General features: G+C 47.0%; 2 protein-coding genes across 8 annotated transcripts in view; both read right to left on the bottom strand.

The window, feature by feature from the left end:
- LOC311214467 (sulfate transporter-like) overlaps positions 1-14646 on the bottom strand; it is a 29695-nt gene extending 15049 nt beyond the window's left edge. Inside the window, exons 1-6 of one of the 2 annotated variants that reach the window (XM_084295045.1) lie at positions 14110-14646; positions 13407-13502; positions 12191-12424; positions 12072-12094; positions 11503-11645; positions 5620-5848 (exon numbers count right to left, since the gene is read on the bottom strand). The gene's annotated coding sequence lies outside the window, so the exon portion shown is untranslated. Of the gene's footprint in view, positions 1-5619; positions 5849-11502; positions 11646-12071; positions 12095-12190; positions 12425-12556; positions 12646-13406; positions 13503-14109 lie in introns of those variants that run through there. The other variant, XM_084295046.1, reaches the window with a different exon arrangement.
- A 61-nt stretch (positions 14647-14707) lies between these two features.
- PPARGC1B (PPARG coactivator 1 beta) overlaps positions 14708-24918 on the bottom strand; it is a 48743-nt gene continuing 38532 nt past the window's right edge. The window contains exons 12-14 of one of the 6 annotated variants that reach the window (XM_084295043.1): positions 23898-23997; positions 17309-17412; positions 14708-17017 (exon numbers count right to left, since the gene is read on the bottom strand). In XM_084295043.1, coding sequence (XP_084151169.1) covers positions 16986-17017; positions 17309-17412; positions 23898-23997 — 236 coding nt within the window. In that variant the 3' untranslated portion in view covers positions 14708-16985. Of the gene's footprint in view, positions 23998-24918 lie in introns of all 6 variants that reach the window. The other 5 variants (XM_084295042.1, XR_014618843.1, XR_014618844.1 and 2 more) reach the window with 5 other exon arrangements.

The raw sequence follows: 24918 nt of genomic DNA, 5'->3' as shown, positions 1-24918 counted from the left end.
TCCTAGAATCAACAATTAATTAGGTATTCAATTTTTTGCATTGTTGCGGGATAGAAGGCCTAGTTAAATAATTACTGGACTCCAGTGTATTTTCTTACACTGCTTTCATCAAGTCTTTCACTTCTCTTTGCTTCTTCAAGGCTAATCCGAGGAATATTAAAAGTATGACTAGTCTGAAATTCAGAGGAGTCCATTTTTGCTAATCCTATAGCAGGTCAAATATATGGGGAAATAAACTGCAGCATCAGCCTTTTATCTAACTCAGAAAAAATGCATCTCTAAATATTAATTTTCATCCCCAAGCTTTGTGAGCCTGTGGCAGTATCGAAAAATGTAATTTTTTCCAAGCTACTTGAAATCCTTTGCTTTTGCCATATAGCGGCTGTTATAAAGTCCTTATCTCCTCCATCACGTTAATTTAGCCTACGATAGAGCCACCTCTTTCTGCGTCATTTTGGCAACCATTTACATCAGCCACAAATTCGAGTCCAGTAAGCTGAGCAATGAAGAGCTCCATGGACTTTTCCCTTCAAATTAGATGATTTTCAAGTTCCAGAAAACTATTGTCTTTGTTTTGGTCAATAAATCCCATTGGTTTTAGTTAATCTAAGTATTTTAATCTTAGTGGGGTACTGTATTATCTGTGATCAATGCTTCAAAGGCAGCATTAGGACTGCCTAGTGAGGGCTGCAGAGCTCTTCATTGAAGCACAAACAGCTTTTTCCCGGCCTGGTTTGGAAGTACTCGTCTTGGCTTCTGCTCCTAGCTGTTCTGAACACCTCTTGTGAATCTGACTCCACTCGTGAGAACTGGACAGCTGTGTATGGTAAGGGTTTCTGGGAGGACCCTTCTCTAAACAGGTCACAGAAATTTCTACCAGGGGCTTGGAGTTTCTGGAAGCCAACTGCTGGCATTAGAGGAAAGGCAGAGTCAGTGCCTCATCCTTCCTGGGGACAGTAGCATCATTTTTCCTCCAAGACTGTCAGAAATGATGTTTAAAAAATGAGAGCAGCTTGCAAGCGAGGAGGTAGCTATCTATCCTGAACATGCAGGAGAGCAGGAGCTTCTCAGCATCCTGCAGCTAGTTGCCTTTCACTCTGCTAGGGAGGGGAAAAGCTGTACCCTGGCTCTCCCACAGCATCCTGTGGCTGGAGGCATGGGAATATGTGTTTGTAACATGGGTTTATGCCGGGAAAATGCTGAAGTGGTATGGCAGATTGGGATACAGAGGTGCTGACATTTCCTAAGTGTAGCCTACATAAGAGATGCAGAGAGACAAGGAGGGGAGGAGTTACTTCAAATATGGCAGCAAGTAAACCCCTCACTCTGTGCTGATTTGCAGCAGCAGAGGCGGGCTGCATTGGCTGGTCATGGTTCGTTCACCCAGGGTGAAAGCAATAAGTACCTGGCAGTCAGGGAGAAGCCTAGGTAATGAAAGAGCCAAGGAACAGGCTCATTTCTTCTGCTTCATTTGAATGGTTGAGAGCAGCTGTCCTTCGTGTCCCACTGGCTTGAAGCAGTAGGGAATATTTGCAAAGTCACCTTGAGCTGCTGCTGAGCTCCCAAAATGTGGCCATGTGCTTTCTGTTATGCTGACAGCTGAAGTGTGTGGCAGAGCAAGGGCTGCAGATCCACCACAGTTCGGCAGCCCCTTTAAACACTGAGCAGATATGTCACTTTAAATCTGAAATTGGTTTTGCTGCTTTTATTGTTTTTACTACATACAATTAAGTATACATGTATATTGATTATTGCAAGTAGTAAGTTGTACCCATCCCTCCAGTCCAGGATGCTTCAAAAATGTAGTGGTCGTGCAGGAAGAGCACTAGAATCTGAGCCCATTGGGAACTGTGCTGGGAGCTGCACTGTATGTGGGATGTTTGCTGCCAGCCGTGCACTGCCCCACGTACAGCCCCACTGTGGATTCAGCCCCGTGCTGCTCCAGCCAAGTTCCCCACCTTCCAGTCCTTGAAAGAGGCAAAGGAAAGCAAGGCCATGGAAATAATGAAGGGAGTGGCTCTTTACACAGACATTATTACTGTTCCTACAACAACTCCTTGACAAGACCAGGTGCATCTGCTGAGTCCCTTTCCCAAGGCCATTTGTGATGTTAAATGAGTTTCATTCCTTACATGTCAAATTTTATTTTATTTATGCTAAGTGTTCTTATTTTCAGTTATTTATCTTGTGTGAACTCACCAGGCAAACTATTCTCATTTTACTGGGAGTGTTGAGGGCACCGCATATCATTTGTAAACCCTCTAAGTGGAGACCAGCAGCAATGTGGACCATGGTCTGGAAGCCAGCAGCTGTTGCAGATTTTCTTATATTTGTGTTAATCCTTCTTTACAAGATGTGCATGTGCTATGGAATTGCTTTAGTAGGTATGCCGGGGAAGCCAAGGCACTTGGCAGGTACCTGGAATTAGAGGACATTTTAAACAACGTTTAACTTTTCCTTTCCCCCTCAGTTCTGACTTTTTTTGGCTTTTTTTTCCCTGTGGACCATTACCTATGTGAACCATTCATTTTGTTCATGTTTGCCAGTTTGTCCTTTCAGTTGGTTTTATACTGTAGAAGTACATGAGATGGAAAAGATTTACTTAGTGAAACAATAAAGCAATATTTTCTTGCTGTACTAATAACGTATTTGACAAGTTGCCTCCAATTACAGTTTAACATTCCCTTGGAAAAAAAAAAAATCTTCTCCCCCTTCTGTTTTGAGCCTAGTTCTGTACACAACATAGACATTAAAAAATAGTCAGTAAAAGACTAAGCTCACAAGACGAACAAATGGCGATGTACCGTGACTTGAAGATATATCTCTAGATTTGAGGCTGGCTCTCTTAACGTCAAAGCAACTAGCCAAAGTTAAGCTGCACTGTGTAATTCAAACTCCATTTAATAGTGTTGTTGTTTTTGTTTTGTTTTGGTTTGGTTTGTTTTTTTTTGTGGTCTCTTACATGTGTGTGGTAAAACAAATATGTTTGCAGTTAGGGCAAGATGACATTGTCCTCAATCCCCCATTATATAGCTGTTCTCAAACATATCCCTTCCAAAGTAAAATAAAGATTTACCATCAATCATACCATAGGAAATATTTGTCAGAATGGACTTTTTTCCTCTCCAAAAATTAAGTGGAAAAGAAAGCACCACATCTTTTCTGAATTAAAATAAATAAATAAATAAATAAATAAATAAATAAATAAAACTTTTTTGTGAACTGAATTTTAGTTGCAGAAAAACAGCAATTAAGTCTTTCAAATAAGTTCTTAATAGGTTTTCTTCAGAAAAGCTTACAGAAAAAAAAAATGTACCATATCCTACCCAGCAGAAGTCTGAGTCTTACTGATATTTGAAAAGTAATAGTGCTCACAGATTTAACATCTCCTGTAGCATGTGGATTTGTCTGGGAATCCTTTCAGGCACTAGGCTTGCTCAGTGGTAACTCTTCTTTGGTCTTTCCCAGACTCAGGCTTTTACCAAGTACTGAAGCAAAACCAGCCTCTCCCTCAAAATGAAGATAAATGATTTCTCTGGTGAGTTCCCACAGATTTCTGCAGATTTTGTGAACTGTGCCCTGTACCCAGAGGCTGCACTCCCACTGGTCTCACCTCTATCAAGGAGAGGAGAAGCATGCAACAAAATGTTGCTGGCATTTTTAGGTGAGAGATTTTCTCTGCAAGATTCACAGTCTCAGTGCCAGAGACCTGAGGAATAGCTAGTATTTTTGAACACTTCCAATTTGAAGTGATACCAGCAGCTGAAACCCCACTGTAAAGAAACAGCAGTAGATGTTAGTGCCTTGTAACCCATGAATCACATCTTGGGAATAACAAAATAAGAGACACCAGTGGATTTTACTCCCCTCTTTTGAGGTAAAATACAACCTTCTAGGATCTGCCTGGCCCTTCCTGAGACCAAAGCACAGAAGCAGAGGATGTACAGTCCTTAACTGAGCAACTGCTGGAGAAATATTTCATAAATAAAGAAAAGGTTTAACCTGTCCCACTGAATCTGGTTAGTGAGTTGGCCCAGATAAGACTGAGAACAATGTTTCACAAAGCTGGCAATGCATTCACGTGCGGGAATTTGGTACTGTGCACTTGGGTCTCATGGGCAGGGATAAATTTGATGGGGAGGGTGGTAGGCAAACAAAGAGGATGTTTCTCAAAACCGAGATTGGGTATCCAGTGCCTGGCAGGCGGGTGGGAGCAGGGAACTAGGGCAGAGGGAGGAAAAGCTGGCCTTACACAGGTTTGGAGCCCTTATTTTTCAACCCCAGAAATGGTCTTGCTACCCTTTCCATCTCCGTCAACTCACACTGCACTCGAAAACCCCCCAAATCCCACTTGAACTCTCACTCCAAACCCTTGAGGGAAGGAGCCATCAATGGGTGCTGAGGGAAGGGTCTGTGCTAGTGCTTGGCCACATGCTGCCGTTGGGTCAGGGCAGGGCACGGCACTTGCTGTGCCCAGCTTGCAGCAAGTCCAGGCGCTGCAAGCAGCTGGTAGCTGTTGTCTTGGCCTGATCCAGCTGCATCACTGATGTGCCTGTCCTGCGGGTGTTGAAACTCAGACTCTCAATCCTAGGATGCAAACAGGTATTGCACCATGGAAAGCCATATAGCATTGGAAAGTTAACAAACTCCTTCATTAAAGACTCTGCAAAGAGGAGGGTGCTTTGGCAATATGCAGCATGGCCTTTGTTAAGGTCAAATGAGTCACAATCGCTGTAGGTAGCAATTTATTTGGCATTACCTGTCACTTACTCACCAGACTTGCAAAGGAACTTTGAAATGCTGAAAATGAGAAAGGGGGAGCCATTTAGCTAACACTCTTGTGTGAACAGTGCTTTGACCTATTGCAGGTAGGCTGTTACCGTTCTAGCACAATGGCCATCGTGATAGAAAGAAAATGCCAGACATATTAAAAGGTGTCCAGGCTTCTGGAAAATGACTTTAATCCCACAGGCTAGATTTTGACTTGTGGCACAGCTGTGAGTAATGGACTGCACTGCTGCCAGCACAGCCCCTGGGTACATGGTAATTCAAAGTTATCCTTACAATCCAAGTTCAAACGCAGCTTTAATTTGTGCAAGGTACAGAGATGATATCTTAAAATCCAGGTAGCTGTTAGAGTCAGCCCTTTATAAGACTGAGGAGTTTATTGCTGCAGCAAAATCCCTAGTCAACTTGTAAATTATTGTCAGTATGATTTTGCACCATCAAATTAACAGCTGACACACACACATCAATTAGGAAGTGATAAACTGTAAATTAAATGTATCACTTGCAAGAGAAGGCATAATAAATCTGTCAAGCTATTAAGCTTGTCCACAAACAGAACCAAAACTGAGACAGTTTTCTCTGTAGCCAAGGACTCTTCACTGCAACTGAAGTATGGGAGTGTCACAAATACACAGCTGCTTATAAACTGAACCCTATGGTCTTTGTCTCTGAGAAAACAAGTGAACAAATGTTTTCAGGAGGACGATACCTGTTCAGTGCCAGTTTAAATTCCTACAAATAGGATTGAAAAGAAAAAAAAATCTGCAGTGTGATTTCCAGAAAGGGCAGCTAGCTGAGAAATAGGCATATGCATGAAGAACAGCTGCTTACTTTGGGGAAGAGGAAAGTGTCTGGTTGTTGTCTGATCTTCTGCAAGGATTGAAGATGCTGCACAGCCTCACCTCTCTTCTGTTCTGTTTCCTTCTTCAGTTTGACAATATCTGCCAGTTGTGATTCCTCAATGGATTGAATGCCACTGAGGATCTTCTCTTTCTCATTTATCTGTCTTCATCTCTTTGAACAGCTTTTGCAGCTGAGAAGTCCCTCTTTTTGTATTGGTCTAAATGAACAGATAACAAAATGGTGAAGTGGCTCAGGAGCTCAACACTTCAGCTTTGAGCCTATTAATTAGGCATGTCTCTGATCTTTACACTGGCTTTAGAAAGAAGCCTAAAATAAGTGTTTGTTTAGACTATTGGATTAAGCAGAGAGGTATGAATATTATCCTGCTATAGTAACAATATCAGACAAAATTCAGCTAGCAATGTGAGAACTGTATTGGTAAGCACTGAAAAGCCCACTTTATTTATTTTTGTATACTTTTATTTAAAGGATAGAAAACTGTAAAATATATATAATGTTATGTACAAACTGTAAAGTGCAAATAACTGAAGTCAACCACAAAAAAATGGTGTAGTATCCCAGCTGGTTCTTTCTATGGAGCTATTGGGAGGTCATGAGAAACTTGACTTCTGGTAGTTTACTATATCAGTGTTTTCCCTACTTTGGATGGTACCTCTTCCTATTTATCTATTTCTCTAATTGTAGTTATAGTCCAAGAAGCTAGGCATCAAGATGACACTTGAATTTTCCTCCTGATTTGATTGCTGTTCTAGCTAGAAATTTTGATGTTCCTTGCTTAACATATTTATTCTATAGGTCTAATAATAATAATAGTCAGTATTTTTCATAAGGAGCATTCTTCCTAATGAATTAATTATTGTGAGTGAGCCATGCTAGATCCTGAGACCTTAATAAATGTAAGTGAAAATGCAGTAGAGTTGTGGGCTATTGATTTTACTGTTCCCCAGGGGGTTGAGATGGGATGAGGAAGGCAGCCCACAGCAGCGCAGTCAGCGGAGGTCACCTGCTGCCAGTCAGCCTTGCACAGGCAGTCTTTGTCTGCTCCTAACACAGCCACATCACCCCTGTACAGCCCTGGCTTGAAACTGCTGTCACAAAGCAGTCCCAAGACCACCACCAGCTGCACAGACCCATATTGGGCTATGCCTGATAATTTTATCAATTATTGGAGTATCTTTGCAGGTGCATCTCCCAGAACAACTTGCTGAAGGTGGCATCCACTGATTTCTTAGACCATCACTTATTTCTTAGAAAACACAGAGGGAAGATGCTCTGAATTAGCTGTGACCTGGGCTCAAACCTTGAGCTGATTCTCATTTCGCTGAGGCTTCCCAAGGGTGATAGCTAGAGTATTTTTATGTTCCCACAGCTGATTCATAGTGCAAGACAGGACATCCTAGTAGGAGGAAAAAGGAGCACTGAACTTTGTAACATGGAAGCAGCATGAGTAGTTTTAAAACAAACTGGCCATTCATGGAGGTGGTAAAATGGCAAGTGTACTTTTTACCTGTCTGCTTTCTTCAGCACCAGTGTCTTTACAGTGAGCTCTACAATAAACTGTGTTTACTTGCCTCCTCATAAAGATATGGCATAAATGCAAAACCAATATAATTCTTGAAGTCTTTCAAGTCAGTGTTTAATTTTTATGTGCAACTTTGTATGTGGTAGGTTAATAGATAAATAACATTCAATTTGAATAAGTAAATTTCACTTTAAATGAATAAATCAGAGTTTATCCATTTAAATTCTGTTCCTGCTGATCTTCGTGTGTGCTTAATGTGATCCAAATCCTTGGTTTTCATATCTGTCAGCATTTGTGGCATCTGAGGATAAGGTGATAAGCAACCATCTTTTCAGATCAGCAGAATACTGGTACTTACTCACCCAGCTGTTTATTTTAAAAGATATCACAGTCAGTGAGTGCTATTATAATGTATGATAGCAGATTTCAGGGGTGATGTTAGAGCTCGTTCTTCAGGGATGAGACAGTCTGGATATTGCAGCCTGGCTTTGGTGCCTTGGATTCTGGTTACTCCTCACCTGCCTCTAGCAGTGTTTTCATACCTCCAGCACCCATTAATGGCCTCAACAGGCACACATGCCAGATTCAAATGCCTCTTGAATAAAAATGGTATCAGAAAGTTCAGGTTTTCCACAAAATATTTGTCATAGCTGGAAAGTTTTAGCTTTTGAAAAAATTGAAGCCAAATAATCAAATCTAACTAAGGCTCCTTGCACCAAAAACCTTTTGCAAACCTCATCCCATTTCCCATTGGTGGCCAGAAACGTCTCCACGCTGCTGCACAGCTGGAAGTCCTCGTGCAGCTCCAGGATGGGCCCAGCTGGACCTGACGCAGAGGGCTGGGGTATGGGGCCTGGGACTGCTTCTGGGCACCGAGCGCCTCCTGGATGCACTGCTCACAGAAGCTGTGACCACAGTTGCGTGACACAGGGCTCCTGTACAGGCAGATGGGACAGCAGAGTTCCTCCTCCAGGCTGCAACACTTTCTATGTTCTTCCTTAGCTTTTGCCGTGGCCACGCTGACGTGTTTGTCCACCCGTCAGAAATGAAACCGAAAGCCTGGAGGCTGCCAGCCCAGCCTCCTGTGCTGTGAGGGAAGGCCGGCAGCTGCCCTGCTCCATGCTCCTTCCGGGCCAGGGAGGCTTCTGCAGACGTGGCCTGGGACTGACATTTCACCTGCCACCCTCTGCCCAGGTGAACCTGGGATGGGCCGAATCTGGGCCTGTCTGGCGTAGGCCTGGAGTTTCCCGTTTTGTCATGTTCATAGCAGCTGAACGCACTCCCCTGGAAGTAAAAAAGGGAGAACCCAGGGTAAAGTTTTATCCTGGGAGTTGTTGAGGCTGCTCTCCTACCTCCATCTGGCTGGCAGAGGTTCTGAAAGGCACGCTAGGGTAGGAACATCCCTGTGCTGTGCTGCCAGCCTTGTTCTCCTCACATTGCACTTGTATCTCCGAAAAGTTGTCAGAGCATCACAGAGCTGGACACAACCAGTGCAGCTGCATTCAGGAGAAGGGGGCCTCTGAGACACACCTCTACCCATGTGGTTTTCCATATCATTTTGGTGTATACCATGCTTAAGGCAAAAAGGAGTCACTTTCTTCTGAGACTGAACAGGGCTTGTTTTTAGCATGTGTAAAACCCCAGTGTTGCTCAAGGTCCTTCACTTTCCCTGCCAGAGTGGAGGGCTCCTTCCTGGACCTCCTCAAGCAAACACCCTGTCTGAAGTCTGAAGCAGCAGAGCTACTGGCAGCAGGCAGGAATATCACCTCATCCTCTCCAAGGTGTCTGGACAATCCTAAAAACAAGCCAATCCAGACCCCACATGGCACAGACTGAAGGCACTGGATTTTTCCTCTCTATTGCTTCCTTTACTGTGAGACTTTGCACAGGTGAGGACAATATTAAAACTGACGCAAGAAGCAGACAAGCAACACACCAGAGAGCTCACAGGGGCCAGGGGCTGAGAGCGTCAGAGACCACAGGTAGCCAAGGATCCTTGCTTGGGGTCTCTGCTTGTCTCCCAGGCTGGCCATGCTCTTGCTGTGCAGGACAGGGCGAGGAGGTGGAGGTGCATTAGGGCAGAGAAAACATTGCTGCTTGTGAGTGCTGCAGCAGTTAGTGTTGTGCCATATGCTTCTTAATAAACTAGATTACCATTGAGTTTTGCAAACTATGTTACTTTAATAACATCCATCCACCACAGCAATCTATACAGCTGAACTAAAGTACAACTTCACAATATTTTCATCATGATTATCAAAAGTAAGAAGTAAGATAGGAGTTCCTGCAGCAAGCCACAGCATGCTGAAAATCTGAGGAGAAACATGTAGAGGTAGGTTTTCATTTTCTCATTCTCTCTCTCGATTCAGCCCATTGCTGCTGAAGACTAGAACCTGATTATAACTTGGGGACAGGCCGGCCACTCACAGGCCCAGCCCAAAGCCCAGTTTCTGTTGTGCCAAGGTAGGAGAGCCCATACAGCAGCAGCCCTGATACATAGAGAAACAAAGCTTAAAAGGCAAGACAGACCTGCTCCCACATCTCTACCGGAGTCTCAGGGAGCCGCTAGAGATGCTGAAGCCAGCATGGACAGGATAGTTTGCAGGGATGTTTGCCGTCTGTATGAGCTGATGTCTCTTAGCAAGGACTCTAGTCTTGATGTTATAAAATAACACTGTATTTCTTCTGCAGTCCAGCTCTACCCTGACTGTGCTGATAGCTGTAGTAGTAGCCTTTTCTGTGATCTTCGTATTATCTAGGAACACACTGAGATTACTGCCATACATTTGCAGGTAGCAATGAAAACACTGATGAGTGACCCCCAGCTTCCAGTGCCTTGCACAGCTGATGTCAGCCTCCCAGAAGTGCCAGCCCTCTGAGAAGCTCTGGGTGCTGTGCACAGGCAGGAGACCCCTCACTCTGTACATTGATATTTGTTGCTGCATCTAGAGGTTTGCAATGAGTTCATATTCACTTATGTAGAACATGCCCATGCAAGATGGTGCAAAAGTCAGATGTTCATGAACTATATAAAAAAAAAAAAAAGTGAAAACAGTATTTCTAAAATACAGTATTTCTGCTGATGAAAAAAAACTTGAGCTTATCCAAGTTATTAGAAGTATATATAAATTGAAAACACCTTCTGCACCTCTGTCAACTACTCCTATGAAGTGAAAAACACAGTTCAAGATATGCTGATATTTCACAATTTTAACACATCTTTTGCTTTTTGTTTCCAACTAGAGTAACTCCTAGATTTTAGTTTTCATCATTATCCTGCACAGTTTCATTATGCATTTTAAAAAACTCCCCGGATTAAATTTCACACACAGGAGCTGTATGAACAGTAGCACAGCCATTTTATAAATGGTTATTTGCTTAGTACAATGTGAAGCCACTTTATAGAACTTTCAAAACTTCTTAGCATAAACCTTCACAAGCAGTTAATTCTGCCCTCAGGAATTTACTAAATGTTCTTATTCAAACAAATAATGCATTTCAATATTGTGACATTTTCTGCCCTGGAACAGAAACAATGGCAGTGACTTGGGCAACTAACTAAAACTGCTTGAATGGGATAGGCAATTACAAAACCATGGATCCATAGCTTTCTAGCCAGAACAGTTCCGGACAATGCTTACAGGGACCACAGTGACAGTCTGGGAGTGGCGATGCTGTGCTTCTTCATCTGCCGTGGCTGTACGCACGGTGGGTTGGTTAGGTCTGCACATTGCCCACTACCACACACAACCTGCATAAACCTTTCCACCCCAGCTGTTGCTGGGTCCTGACTGCAGGCTCACTGTCAGCAAGGATAACATGAGGTCACGATGGCATGGGAACCAGATTTTTTTTAATTCAGTTAGGCAAGCATCTCACTGTGTACAGTACCAAGACTGTACACAGCATAGAAGAGTAGACTTATTTACATAGAAATAATGTATTGTTTACATTTTAAGACAAACTCCACCTGCTGCTGCTGAGTGCTCACCTTTCCTTGTGCTTTGAATTAAAGTTACACAACCTACTTTGATGCTACTGACAGAAGAGGTGTTGCTATTCTCTTCCATTCATCCTCCTAGAAAATTCCTGGGACCTCTGCACCTCTTCACCTACAGACCATTTTAACAGGGTGCATTCAAATCATATATCAAAGCACTGAGGCTCAGCACAAGCTCCTCTTTTATGCATATATATGCAAAAGCCAAATACAGCATTACTAATCAGTTCTAGATATTCAGTGTATTGCTGTTTTGTTACAGTCCTTTCTCAAATATGTTTTGTTGACTTCTCCACCTTCCCTCTCACTTACTGAACTGGTCACTTACCAGGTGATGCTTCCAGTGAGAGCTTCAAGACCAAGACGAATTGCTGGAAAAGTGTTAGAATAGCCTCTTTTGTTGATTCATCTAAAACAATAGGTGGCTTTGGCAGTTTTACAGCAGCTTCTTCAGGAACTGGCCTCCTTATCCTAAAATATGCAGTAAAACATCAGAAGAGCAGCAAGTCATGGGAAGACCATTCACAATCCCATCCCTGAGCCAACAACTCAGGCAAGCAGAGGGCAATGCAATGTGGAGGATGACTCAGAATAGAAGCTCATCTGTCCTTTGCGTGACCATGCAAGGACCTAAATATTCAAGAATTGCCCTCAGAGTTGGTCTCAAGAACAGGTGCTGATGGGTGGAGGTTCACACATGACCTCAATTAAAATTCTGGGGCTATCTCTGATGAAGTCAGGCATATTGTGTGTGCAGTCAGCGTGCTGAAGAGGTGACCAGTACAAGCCCAGGGCCTGCTGTGTGTGCAAAATATGCCAGCAGCCCAGGACTGACGGAGGATCAGCCATCAGCAGCAGAGTGAAATGCAATAATAGACCATCCAGAGAGGAGCTTACCTGGCTTGTATCTCTGTCAAATCCTGCAGAAGGTATTTTGAAAGCAGAATTAGTATAGTGCAAGCAAAGGCCAACTCAAGAGCTGCAGTATCACTGGGAAGGGAGCGGCTGTTAGGTACCTCAGTGAAAAGTAGTGGGTCTTTCTGATCTCTCAGAGCCTCCATCTCCTGTATATCATGGCTGGTCACATCCTTCCTCTCTTTGTATGTTTGTATCTGTGCCTGAATTTGAGAAAGCTGTTGCTCCTCACCATGACTGAGGGTTTCCAGGAGCTCTCCTTTTCTGCTACCCAGCTGCTTATACATTTCATCAAAGAGATTCTCCAGCCGATTCCTTCGCAAACTCCCCGCAGCCTTTTAAGAAAACATTTTCAAAGCTGTTAGGGACAGAATCTTACATTTTCCTTGAGAACTCTGACTCAGAAGAGAGCCTGCTCATTTCTGTTCTTAAGGAAGTATTCCTACGTTTTCCACATGGCAACATACCAACCCCAGCTCCTCTCTGCTTGGATTTCCAGTGCTGGGAAGTTCACTGCTCTCAGCAGGACCAGAATTGTATTGCAGATGAAAAAGCAGCAGTTCTTGCAGGAAGCTTGCTCAAAGCTTTCCCCTATACATATCTTTCGTTTTTCTGCACTGGTATTTTTCTATGGATCCATTGCCTTTTGTCCTTTTAAGGAAGGGTGAGGAAAAACATTTTATCTGCTTACTGCCTCCACCAAGCTGCCTTCAGTGTTGGCAAACAGCTACACTGCCACAAACAGGACACTGCCAATGGGTACAGTTCTGCCTTCAGACTAGAAAGGAACATTTGCCTTGCCTGGGGCCAGAAGTTCCAATCCCATCATTTCCACTGTTGGAAGAAGTCAAATACCAATTCTGCCTAAGCAGAATGAAGTAAAATTTGGAGATCTGTATTAAACTTCCTGTTCCTTCAGAGTTTTTAGATTCACAGTCTGACCTAATAGGATTCCTCTAAAGAGGATTTAAATCACTATAAAGTTGTCTCCATCTTTCCCCTAAATATTTTATGGTCTGCAATTGGAAGAAGGCTGGAAAAAAAAAAACAAACCTACCACCACCAAACAGGAGGCATGGACTCAACAACAGCTTTCAAGCTTAAAGATCCTTTGTAAACTGAAAATGTATTTCTCAGTCTGATAAGAAATTTGTTCTCCAGACCCCCACAAGGAAGAAACCTTGAAAATACCTGAGAAACCACCCAGGAACTAAGAAACACTGGGATCCATGATCAGGGGAAGACAGAAAGAAAACCTTATCTAATCAGCTACAAGCATAAACCATCCCCTAAGTAATATGGAATCAGGGAACAAACCTTTACTTCCTTCTTTTATTTCAGCAGGTTTTCTAAGCTTCTATTCACTGCAGCTTCATATTTTTTCACTGATTGCAGAGTTTTAGGAAAATCATTCTGTGAAAATAACCAGATGAACAGGACAGACATACATGCACCAGACCAGCAATTTTGTGGAAATGGGTTAAGCTAAACCTGTTGAAAGTTTGTTCACTGCATGCTCTCAACACAAACCAATGCAGAAAGCTTTTACTGGAAGATTTTGTCCCTGAAGAAAAAACATGATTCTGAGTGCGGGAAAGATATTTTCAAAACAAAAACTGCTCATGTGCGAGAGACACACAGAAAGCTACTTTTATTGGTGGCCGATTCCTTTCTGTTACTCCGCCATTAATTTCTGTTGCACAAATGCAATGCAGGATGATTTTCCTGTTTGAAAATGAAACAAGAACTAAAAGCAAAGCCACAAGCACTCATTTCCACCAGTCTGGCTCCTCAGGATGGGAAGAAAGGGTTTATATACACTTGTTTTACATCCCAAGAGGCAAGCCCAGAGTCAGTCTGAGGCAAAACCAGACCCCCAAGAAGGGGGCTTCGCCCCAACCTGAGCCTGCACACCTGAAGCTGAGGAGGTTTCATCCCTGTGCTGCAGGCATCTCTCCATGCCACAGACAACACAGTCTGAACACCCCCTCTCCAGGCAGCTGTCCTGGTAGCCTCTTACCTGCACTTGGCCAAAAGCCTCTTCCACACTGATGATCTTGTGTATCTGGTGGGAGCTGGTGACACAGCACAGTACGCAGATGCAGACTGAGTCTGTCACATGGTAGCACTCCAGCAGCTTGCCATGCTGGGGGCATCTCCTCTCTGCACAAACATCAACATCACAGGGCTCCACCAGGACATGGTCTTTCAGGGAAGCCTTTGTGCTGTGCTTGTCCAGGTGGGCTTGGCACAGGGACGTCTCTCAGCTCAGGTGGCTCTGCACCATTGGCAGGGGCTTCTCAAGGCAGAAATCACATGACCTTCTCGTTTTGGTGGCCTGAATTTTCTCTCATCTCTTCACATTGCACTTTATGCTTTTCTTCCTCTCCACGAGTGCTGTCTTTCTGCAGAAATGTCCATTCTGTCACACGTTTTGCCTTCTTCTTTCCCTAGTACTGTTTCTCCATGTAGCTCATAAGCTGGGCTGAAAAGTTCAAGGCTTTCCTTTTCCTGTCTTCTGAGAAGCTTTGACTACTACTGTCAGTTACTGTCCTACTGTCAGTAACAGCATCCTAGCAAAAGCTGTCCCTGTGAGACCCTTCTGGCAGAGCCCTTTGTGTCCAAGGTGTCTGCAAAGGCTGGTGGTAGTGGGCTGCTCTTGGCTGCTCCTGGATTCCTGAGGTCTTGTGAAAGATGTATTGCTCTAACCAAGACTTCTGAGCCAGTGCCCAGGCAATGTTTTTGTGCTTGATTAAATGCCCTGAGGAGAAAGTTATTTTAGTTATTTTTCAAGAATTTATTTTATAAACCTCTTCCTGATGATATTCACTTCTTGGTCCTATCTGTCGCTGCACCTGCTGGGGAGGGGCACAATCCAAACCACAGAGGGCAAGTTCCTTATTAGCTTGCTGCCCATTGCCTGCTCCCTAATGCTTTCTTATGGCCTTGGCCCACCTAATGCTTCAGAGATTTTCTGTTCTGTTTCTTCTTATTGCCAAGCATCGTGTGTCCTTTACTATTATTTTTATCTCCTCCATGGGGTCTGTGGTTTCACCCTGCAGTACTGCTGACCGCTTTTCCCCAGCTGTGTCAGACACGACAAACACTGCATTCAGTGCTCACCTGGCCTTGCTGTCCGCTTCCCCCAGAATGCAGAAAACTACTGCCTTCTGTTGCCTTTCCTCACCTCCAGTGTGGCAGAACTTGCATTTGCAAATGCTGCCCTTCGTACCTATGGCACCAGCTGACTGCCACATTGCTGCATGCACCTTGAACCAAAAGACCTGGTACTTCTCTGCATGGAGCCCAAGAGGGCTACATTAGGGTTTGCTCCCTGCAGGAGCCCGTGGGTGTTTTGTGGCCGCTGTGGGTTTCTCACTGCACCCTGCAGGCTGAGACAAGCTGGGGCTCCCCATGGCTGCTGTGCACGCTGCTGGGCATGCTGCCTTCAGTCGGACTGGCCAGAAGTCTTGTTTCTTTACCCTTGATTAATTAAAGTTATTAATCCTTTCATTGAAGATGAAAGCCAGAAGGTGCTGGAAGCTGCAGGTAATGACCACTGTAAATAATCTGCTGCTATCTCCTGAGCCATTTGCAGACAGCCTGCGTGGCATAATGGTGTGCTCCCTCAGCCAAACAGGCTTTTTAGTTCTTCCCTTTGGACTCTGTTCCCCTTGGCCATGGCAATGACAGTCCAGGCCCTTGTTTCTTGTCTGTCTCCCAGATCAGCCATGTGTGGAAACATGAGCCAGGCTGGCTGCGGGAGAAATGCTTTTGTACAGGGCACTTTGGTGCCGCAATGCCTTATCCCACCATTCTGTAGGAAGCCTCCTCCTGCACCTGCAGCCCACACCTTTGTGGGGAGTTTGCTGCTGACGGGGGAAGGCCTGATGTTAATTTCCCAGGTTAGATTTTCAATGTTCCAGCTTGAAACACTGCAACCCAGCAGCTCTTCACAAAGTCCCTCATTTTCTCAAGGCTGTGTCCCTGGGTTTGTACCAGCTCACAGTGTGCAGTGAGGTGACCGGCTCTGCCTAACTGTGACAAGAGGCAGCTTCCGTGTCTCCCTTCTTCCTGGAGGGAGGGCTAAACTCAGTAGCAGGGTACAGCTAACATCACAAGAGAGCAATAGCTTAGTTGCCAGCTGGGTTCATTTTTCCACATAATTTTGAAATAAAAATTCAGAGATGGTTGGATTTGACTGATTGCAGAAACCCAGCAGAAGAAAACTGGACTTGTGTTTCCCAGACGTGAGTGTGAAGGACTGAGGATGCTTCCTGAGCCACGTCCCTTCCTCCACTGCCATAGCATCCAATGGAGAGCCCCCAGCACATGGGGCCCACACGAGTTTGCTGTTCTCTTTGGACAGCTGAGTTACTGCCTGGACCTGAAACAAATGCCTCGCAGTGATGACTGGAGATGGTGCTGATGACAAAAGGGCTTTAACCCTAGAGTTTTTCCATTTAGCAGTAGTGAGCTGAATCCTTTCCCTGCCTCTCTCCAGGCAGATGCTGATATCTTGCAAACCCACTGACATGAAGACTCCTTCTGATAGAAAACCAGCATGAGCAGATAAGGAGTGTGCCAAGCTGCAGGTAAACCTAATCCCTCTCTGTGCCCTTCTCCAGCAGGCTCTGCATGGGCAGCAAATCCTCAGTGCTTCAGGGTACTACCGAGAGCCTGGAGCATTGTATACTCCCTTTTTGGCAGGATCAGGTCCTGAGCATGTACGCAGTGCCACAATTTCCCTCTAAAATCATAGGATCATAAGATCACAGAATCCTTTAGGTGTTGGTGGTGGGGAGGTCTCTCCCCTCTTCTCTGCAGGCTGGTGCCCAACGAAGGGCAGCTTCCTGCATGTCTGAGCTCTCTGCCCAGCTGCAATTTCTTCAGTGCTCAGTGCACATGGGGTCCTTGTGGCTGCCAAACTGAAAGGGAAGCAGAGATGCTCAGACATGCAGAGAGCCCCAGAAGGTCTGCAGGAGAGTTCCACCTGCACCTCACCCACTGCAGCTGCTGCACAGCCATTGTGGCTTGCCTGGGGCAGGTCTGCTCCTGCTACAAAGCTCACCAAGGGCTGCTCAGCCCATGCCAAGTGCAGCCCCTTGTGCAACGCAGGCAGCCAGAGCCTGCAGATGAAGGGAGCAAGACACCCTCACTCTGGCTTGGCAGCGGGGTGGGGAGTTGAGGAGGGGATCTGTTGGGGAGTGGTGTCTTACCTGCTGGAGGCTGCTGAGAGACACAAGGGATCCAAGTCTGAGTCTGAAGAGGTACTTGGAGGTACCGACCATATATGGAAAAATAAAATGTATCCAGCCAAGGACTGACGAGAAGAGAAAGAGGGAACAGAGATTGTAGAACCCAAAACTGGTAGCATCTAGAGTAAGCTCTGCACCAGCTCCTAAAGATGTACAGTGAGCACAGAAGGCAGGAGCTGTGTGGAGAGAGCAAAGCTGGGCAGGAAGAGCAACAGCAAGCTGGGAGGAAGTGCCTGCAAGCGAGCCAGGCAGCTGCTGCAGGCAGAGAGGTCGGTGCCGCTGGGCGAGTGGGCAGATGTCCCTGAGCTGGCAGGAGGCAGACACCAAACCTTTCCCCACTCCTCCCTGCAAAGGCACCTGCCAGACCTGGCCAGGGAGCTGGGATGGAGAAATGCTGGGAGTGGGCAAGTGCACATTACATTACATGAAGCCTCCAGAGCTCCTGCCCAGGACCTTGGGCAGTGCTAAGTGCTGACACTGGAGAGCGGGAAGCTCTGAGCTGGTGGCAGCCCTGCATTGGGCTCTGCAGCTGGGACAGCCCCATCCCGGCACAGCCAGCCCCGCAGAGCCAGGGCACGTTAGGCACCAGATGCTGCTGCCCAAGGCACGGATAGATGCTGAAACTAAAAGGGCAGCCCAGGACAGCTGATCAGACAGTGAAATGAATCCCAGGCAGCAGCGGTGGTGCTTCCCAGCACCCCAGGCCCAGTGCTTTGAGACCGGGGGCAGTTGTACTTGCACAGCTTGACCCGAGGCAGAGGCTGCTGGCACCGGGCAGCAAGACGGAGCTGCCCTGCTTACCCAGCAGCGTGGCAGCACTGTGAAGCCTCCAGCGATGTTTGTTCCCTCCCCACCTTCATCCTGGGTGGCTGAAGGGGCTGCTCTCTGCTCTTCTCACTGAGCTGCTGCTTTCCCAATAACGGCAATCCCTGCACTCCTCCACTTCGGGTGTGAGCACCTGGCGCCCAGTCCCTGTGTTCTCGTGTCCCTTGCCCTTGGCACTTCTGAGACCAACCAGCTTCAAACCACACATTTGCTCCATCACACGGGTATCCTCCAGGTGCTGGCACGGAGCCAACAGACCCCCGTGAGGGGGATGCTGTTGAAGGTCAGTCATTTAGAAGATGCTGAAGATGCTCCCTCTTGGACCAAAGGGCAGCCGCCATCTCACCCAGCCCAGCTCTACCTGCGGCTGGGGGCATGGCCACACTACCCTTGTTGCCCACGCTGCCGGCCAGCCAAGGGCAGCAGCAGCAGTTGTCCCTACACCCAAAAGCCAGCTCTTGACTTCTTTTCTCCTACTGTAAAGCATGCTGAGCCTGGTCCAGGAGATAAGGCCGCTTCTGTTTATCCAGGGTGAGCAGGCATGCAAGCTACAACCAGAGCAGCGCCCAGGCTTGTGAAAAGTTGTTTTAGCAGAAAGTTATGCCCAAAGGATGAACTGCCCTGGTATTGTGGCTTTTGGTATCTTTTTTTCAAATGGATGAAACTAATTGTTGGTCTAACAGAGCTGCATCGTGGATTTAGCTATGTATTCACGAGCAGCTCCCCACAACCCTTAGGTCTGCTTGCAAGATACTACAGAACAAACAGCACCAGCCCTTGGTCCCTGGGAGCGCTGGGGTCAGGACAAGCGCTCACCATGGGTGGGTCCTTCCTGTGCCCCCTCCTCAGCCATACCCAGCCTCCTCCAGCCCGAACCTGGCCACCCAGCCACAGCTTTCCATCAGCTCCTCGGCTTTTCATCTGTCCCGGCACTGGCCCAGCCTTAGCAAAACACTCACACAGGGACCATGGCCCTGTGGCCAGTGCACCGTGTGCTGCGCTGCACCCTGACATCCTGCTGCCAGCCGGCCACAAGCGCATTGTGCAGTGCGAAACGCCTCCTCCAGAGCGGGTTTGCACCGGTATCCGAAGCACCAGCAGCACAGACTTGTTACTCTTTTTTTTTTTTTTTTTTCTCCCAGTTTATAGTATATATGTTATTGTTTATTTATAGGCAGATCACTTCACTATTTACAGTACATGAGCGTAGAGATTCTACAGTCTTTGTGATGTAAACAAGTAACTCCACAGCAGGGGAGTCTGGAAAAAGAAGCCAGTTCTGAAGTATTTACACAATTTAAAATAGAACTTTTATACCCACCGGATAGATATAGATAATACATTGAGCGATTTGGTTAAATTATCTATGAAACTATAGAATCTGACAATGTAAAAATACAAGAAAACGTTCTCTCGTTTTAGAAGGTAGACAGTTAAATCACACTAGAAATAAATCTCTTTTTTAAAAATAATAACAATAATAATAAAGGAAAGGCATAAGAATTCATGCCATCTTTTAAGATTAAAGTATATTACATAAATAAGGACACAATGGAACGGAATGAGGGAAAAAAATTAAGTGAAATATAAAAAACCGCTACCAATTAAAAAAAAGAAAACATATTAAAAACTAGATTCTTAATCGCAAAGGGATCAATTCTGCCACTTTTGCTTACCCTGCAAGTAGAAAATCACAGAGTTTAGTAGTACTTACTCAGCGTGAGGAAGGAGGCAGAATTGGCCCCTAGTAATTATTAGCAGTGTCCTTTTATTCAACAAAAAAAAAAAAAGAAAAAAGAAAAAGAAGGAAAGAAAAGAAAAAGAGAGTTTAGCTTTTATTATAAATAACAAAGCAGATGTGCCCCTTTTTAGGTGAAATTCTTGCACCTTTCTCAAGAAATGCATCAGTTTAACCTTTCTCTCTCACACATGCATACACACACTCCCTGCCCCGTCAGTGTGCGCTGGGTTTGGCTCTGCTCAGTAATGCCCTGGCCGTGCCATCCCTGGCTGCGGCTTGAGGAGGGACGAGGAATGTGGCCCAAAGGCTGCATTTGGTTCTCTATTGCTTCAGATTGTCAGGGACGGGCTAAGATAGAACAGAAAGGATTTCAGGGCTCTCTATGAACAATGATGTAGCTCGGTATTCAGTGTAACTCCAAAAAGAAAGAAAAATACAAGAAAAAAAAGAAAAAAAAGAAAAAAAAATGGCTGGTCTGTAATGCTCCTTCGCATGGACCAGTGCTGAAACCAGACATTTGGACTGTAATGTGGTGGCTGAGCTGCTGTTTCCATAGGGAAGACGTGCAGCCCAGCAAGCTGCGCTGGGCAGGAGTTGGGATAAAACTTTCCTTTGGGGCAGCATTGAACCTGACACCAGGGATTGTCCTCTGCATTCAGCCCAGACATTCAGAATCATTTGCTCCTTTCCTACGGAGCCCCAGGATTCTGCCGGATTCCAGCCAGGAAACCTGGTATCCCACCACGAACAATGAGATTTTATGGGGAACTCTGTGCAAAAAAAGCGAACAGGCATTTTATCACCAGACCCTTCATATTTAGCGTTTCCCCACAGTACTTACAGGCAACTATCAGGGGACATTCTATAGTTATATACTTTTTTTAAAAAAATAGATCTCCTCCATACTTATTGCCTACCATAATATACCCTTTTGCTCCCAGTTCCTCTTGGATTGGGGCTCCTACCTGTGGGCAGGGCTGGGCCCCAGTGGTGAGGGGAGCCAGGTTCCCTTCCCTGCATCCAGCCCCCCCAGGCAGGGGGGGCTCTCACCCACCCCTGCCCAGCCCCCCTTGCCCCTAGAGCACTGTGAGCTAATGAAAGCTTTCTACTAAAAAAATAAAAATAAAAGTCAAGTGGGAACTTACTTTTCACCATTAACCCCGCGTGAGCAATTCTGGACCCAGCAGGCAGTCACACCTGTGCTTCTTTAAGCTGAGATATGCCCTCTGCACTCACCAGGTCCTAAAGGCAGGGGTGGGCAGCGTGCCCCTCCAGGCTCTGCTGCTGCTGCAGCGAGGGGCGGGCGGCCACAGGGATGGTGCCTTGGCCCTGCATGGCACATCCTGAGCACCTCTGTGCGTATTGCATCAGTGCAGGAGACATTTCTCAAGGGAGGAGGGAAAAAGAGCTGTCAAAATTTAAAGGGGGGGGGGAGGGAAAACCCCAAACAACAACAAAAATCCATTTATAGGCTTCAGGCAACACGAAGACCACTTATTGCATCTCTTCCTATCCTAAGACTGCGGTACTGATTGGCTCTGTGCATTACAAGACCTCCCTGCTTGGGAGTGCTGTACCCGCTGCACAAGAGCTCTGCGATGGTGGCGGGCTGCTGGCCAGCACGGGAAGCCACAGGAAAGCTATGTCCAATTGCAGATTGGGTACACAGAAACCAACGCTGGCGAAGCGCCTGAGGGCTGCCCTGGGAGAGGGTTCCTCATGGCCCGGGCAGCCCTCGCTGCGCTTGACCCTTCCCCTCCACCACGCTTGATGCATCCTCCAGCTGGGAGCGGCCTGGGGCTCGGTCCCACCGCGGCTGAGCAAGGAGATGGAAGAATTCCACTTGGCATTTTTTTTTCCTTTTTTTTTTTTGATTGATCGTTTTCTGAAAAACATCAGCACAGCACAGGACAGTACTACCCACCCTAAATGTGTCGCTATATACATTCTACGTAAGCTCTATAGCAATCACATGTAAACATCATTGTTGTGAGGAAATACTAGGACAGAAAAAGGCAAAGCTACAATGAGGCAATTGCCAATAGCAGATGCTCAGTCTCGGCCAGGGTTACTCACATATGCTAAGTCGGGGTGGAGGTGGGGAGAGCCTATAGCAGGAGAGACAGTGATCCTTGCTACTGCTCTGGGCTGAGACCGAAGTGGCACAAGGACAGCGACTGGCACCGGCAGCAGATTTGGGAGCTGCCGTTCAACCCACCGGGGCTGTCCCACTGCCTCACCGGTTGCTGTTGGAACCGCAGGTTCCACAAGAGCAGCATGAAATAACCAAGTAATGATGCTGGTGTCGCTGCTGGAACCCCTTCTCCTGCCAGAGATCAGTGTGGGCTGTCAGGGGTGCAAACATGCCCATGGAGCCAAGGGCCGTGTCGGCAGGGTGTGGATTCCTGGAACTGAACCTCATGCAATTTTGGAGGCTTTAGTCATACTCCCTGCAGGATGAAATGGTGTCCGCATGGAGGAATGAGAATAAAATCCCTAAGTCACATACAGGGGAAACCCCAGAAGACTCTAATCTATCTATTGGCATAGTTAAGGCTATAATATTCTATCTACATACAATGGCTGAATCCCTAGTGGTCTCTGTGTCTGGGGAGTAAATGGAGATGATGGAGATGGCTTGAGGAGCCAGCAAGATTTCCTTTCCCTCTGGGAAATGGTGCCTCTGGCCTGCTCTTGGTTGGGGCTCCTTCACCCAGGGGTGGGGGCTCTCCTCCTCCCACCTCTCCCAGAGGCAGGGGGCAAGCTTGCAAGCAAATTTGGCGGGGATGCTGCTTGAGCATGCCTTACATCCAGCGCTGCCAGGAGGCCTGAGGGCCCTGGCGAGAGGCAGGGGGGACGGCACGAGTGGCGGCAGGCCAGCCGGGAGCCGCAAACACACAGCAAAGCCATGACACTTCCTTCACACTGCTGGGCATGAGCTGGGCCGAGGGGGCACGGGCAACGGCAGAGAGCGTGCCGTGCCGACAGGGGGGTGCGGGTCCGCATTGCCAACGAGGTGCTAGGTGAGCATATGGCTTATCAGACACCGGCCAGAGGACAGGCAGAGACAAGAAGGATCCTCATGCCCCGCTCCCTCCACGGGCGCCCCAGGCCTATCAGGGCAGGGCCGCAGCGATGATGGCCGGCAGGCAGCAGAGCCGCAGGCCACCCGGCAGCGGTTCAACGCTGCCTCTTTCCACCACCCCTTTCCCTCGCACCTGTGTGCTGCCAGCTCCATGGCAGGAGCAGCCCACGGGCCTCTGAGCGGGCCTGCTCGGCAGCTGGGTGCCAGGGGCTCGCCCCCCAGTGAGGAAAATGGCTTTGTCAGCAGTGGGGGAGCCCCGCGTGCAGAGGGCCCCAGCGCACTGCTGGGGAGGCCGGCGCTTCTGTGGCTGAATGCTGGCTCTGTGACTCTGCTCTGACCCCCCATTTGCTCAGTGGCAAGTGCCTCATTACAGTGCATAGTTAAAAATCAAGGAAGCGGTACAATAAATCTGAATTACAGTACATCTGAGCCATAAATACATTTTTTTTAAGTATATACTTTTTTTTTCTTCCTTTTCTATTAAAAATTAGTTTATAATCCTGATTCTATTCACAATTAACAATTTCATCATCACACACTACGGACAAAAAATGTTATGGTGAACACAGCTGCAACTTTACGGTGGGAGCGCGGGGTCGGGGCCGGGGCGGGGAGGGGGCAGGGGCTTCAAGGCTCACCCTAAAACAACCAGTCAGAAGCGGGGAGGCTAATGTGTGGCAGTGAGACATCAACACCATGGGGACTCACAGACAGAAGCAGCTTTGTTCAATGTAAACATCAATTGAAAGGGACAGCAGTCTCTCTCTCGCGCGTGCGTGCTCTCGCTCTCTCGCTCTCTCTCGCTTGTCATAGACTGAATAATTTCTTTGAAAACGTAAACATATTGGAAGTGCCTTGACTGAGGTATTGAGGTATTCCTCCAGGGTTAAGGCTGTTACCGATGCAGGCTGAGCTGGGCCTCCTGCAGCAAGCTGTCAAAATCCATGGTCTCGTACTTGCTTTTCACCGGTGCCAGGGAGGACTCCTCCGCGCTGCAATCTGGGGACAGCAGGGACACAGGACAGCATGGTGAGGGATGGCAGGAGGCGGGCAGGGGCACAAGGCGCACTGTGTGCTCCCCGTGCCCGCGCACGGTGTCACGAAGCCCCGGCCACCCCGGCAGTGCTTGCAGGTGATGGCTTTGCTGAGCATTCCCTGAGCTGTGTGCCTGCCCTGGCCTCCTCCTGGGAAGGCACCGATGTTGTCCCATGTCCAAGAACAATATAAAATGGGAAAACGTGCTGTTTCTCCCCATTGAAAAGGAGCAAACTGCTGTTTGGTAGAGGGGCTCTCACCGCTCAGGTCAGAGGGCAGAGATGCCCACTCCCACATTCACAAAAATTGCCAGACCCAGGTGAATTCTGAGCTGCTGAAACACGGCACTTCCCACATGAGCAGCCAGGTCGTGGCAAGCGTGGGTGTCTGCCTGTAGAGCTCCCCAGCTCTTGCATCAGAAGCTGAACAAAGAGTGCCATCACAAAGCCTGTGAAATCTAGCAAATGCCAGAAATAAGACCGCCTAATTGAACAGCAGCTCAACCCCTTTGTGTGTATATTTTTGATAGAGCTGTTAATGGCATGGCTGTATTTCACTTCTTCCTGTAGGCTCTCTGTCTCAACCTGTGCACAGGGCAAGCAGGATTTAGGAACAAACCATGCCATGTAGTCAGGGGCAACTGTTTTCTCGCAGAAACCAGGGGGTGAGGACCTGGGAGCAGTGCTGGGGGTTCCCCTGCAGCTCTGCCCTCCCCACAGTGCTGCACAACTGACATTTTTGTCACAGGGTGCTTGCTGGTTCTTACCTCCTCAGAGCCCAGAATGGCAGATCCTAGCTTACTACATGGATAATGAGCATTTGCACCCACAGCCAAAGTCAGAGAGAACGCTGCTCTGTGCACATGAAATATTGTCAGGTGCTAAG

The sequence above is a fragment of the Netta rufina genome (genome assembly GCF_964035555.1).
Source record: "Netta rufina genome assembly, chromosome: 14".
Taxonomy (NCBI): Eukaryota; Metazoa; Chordata; class Aves; order Anseriformes; family Anatidae; genus Netta; species Netta rufina.
The sequence above is the reverse complement of the archived record's forward strand: the minus strand, read 5'-3'. Positions and strand labels throughout refer to the sequence as shown.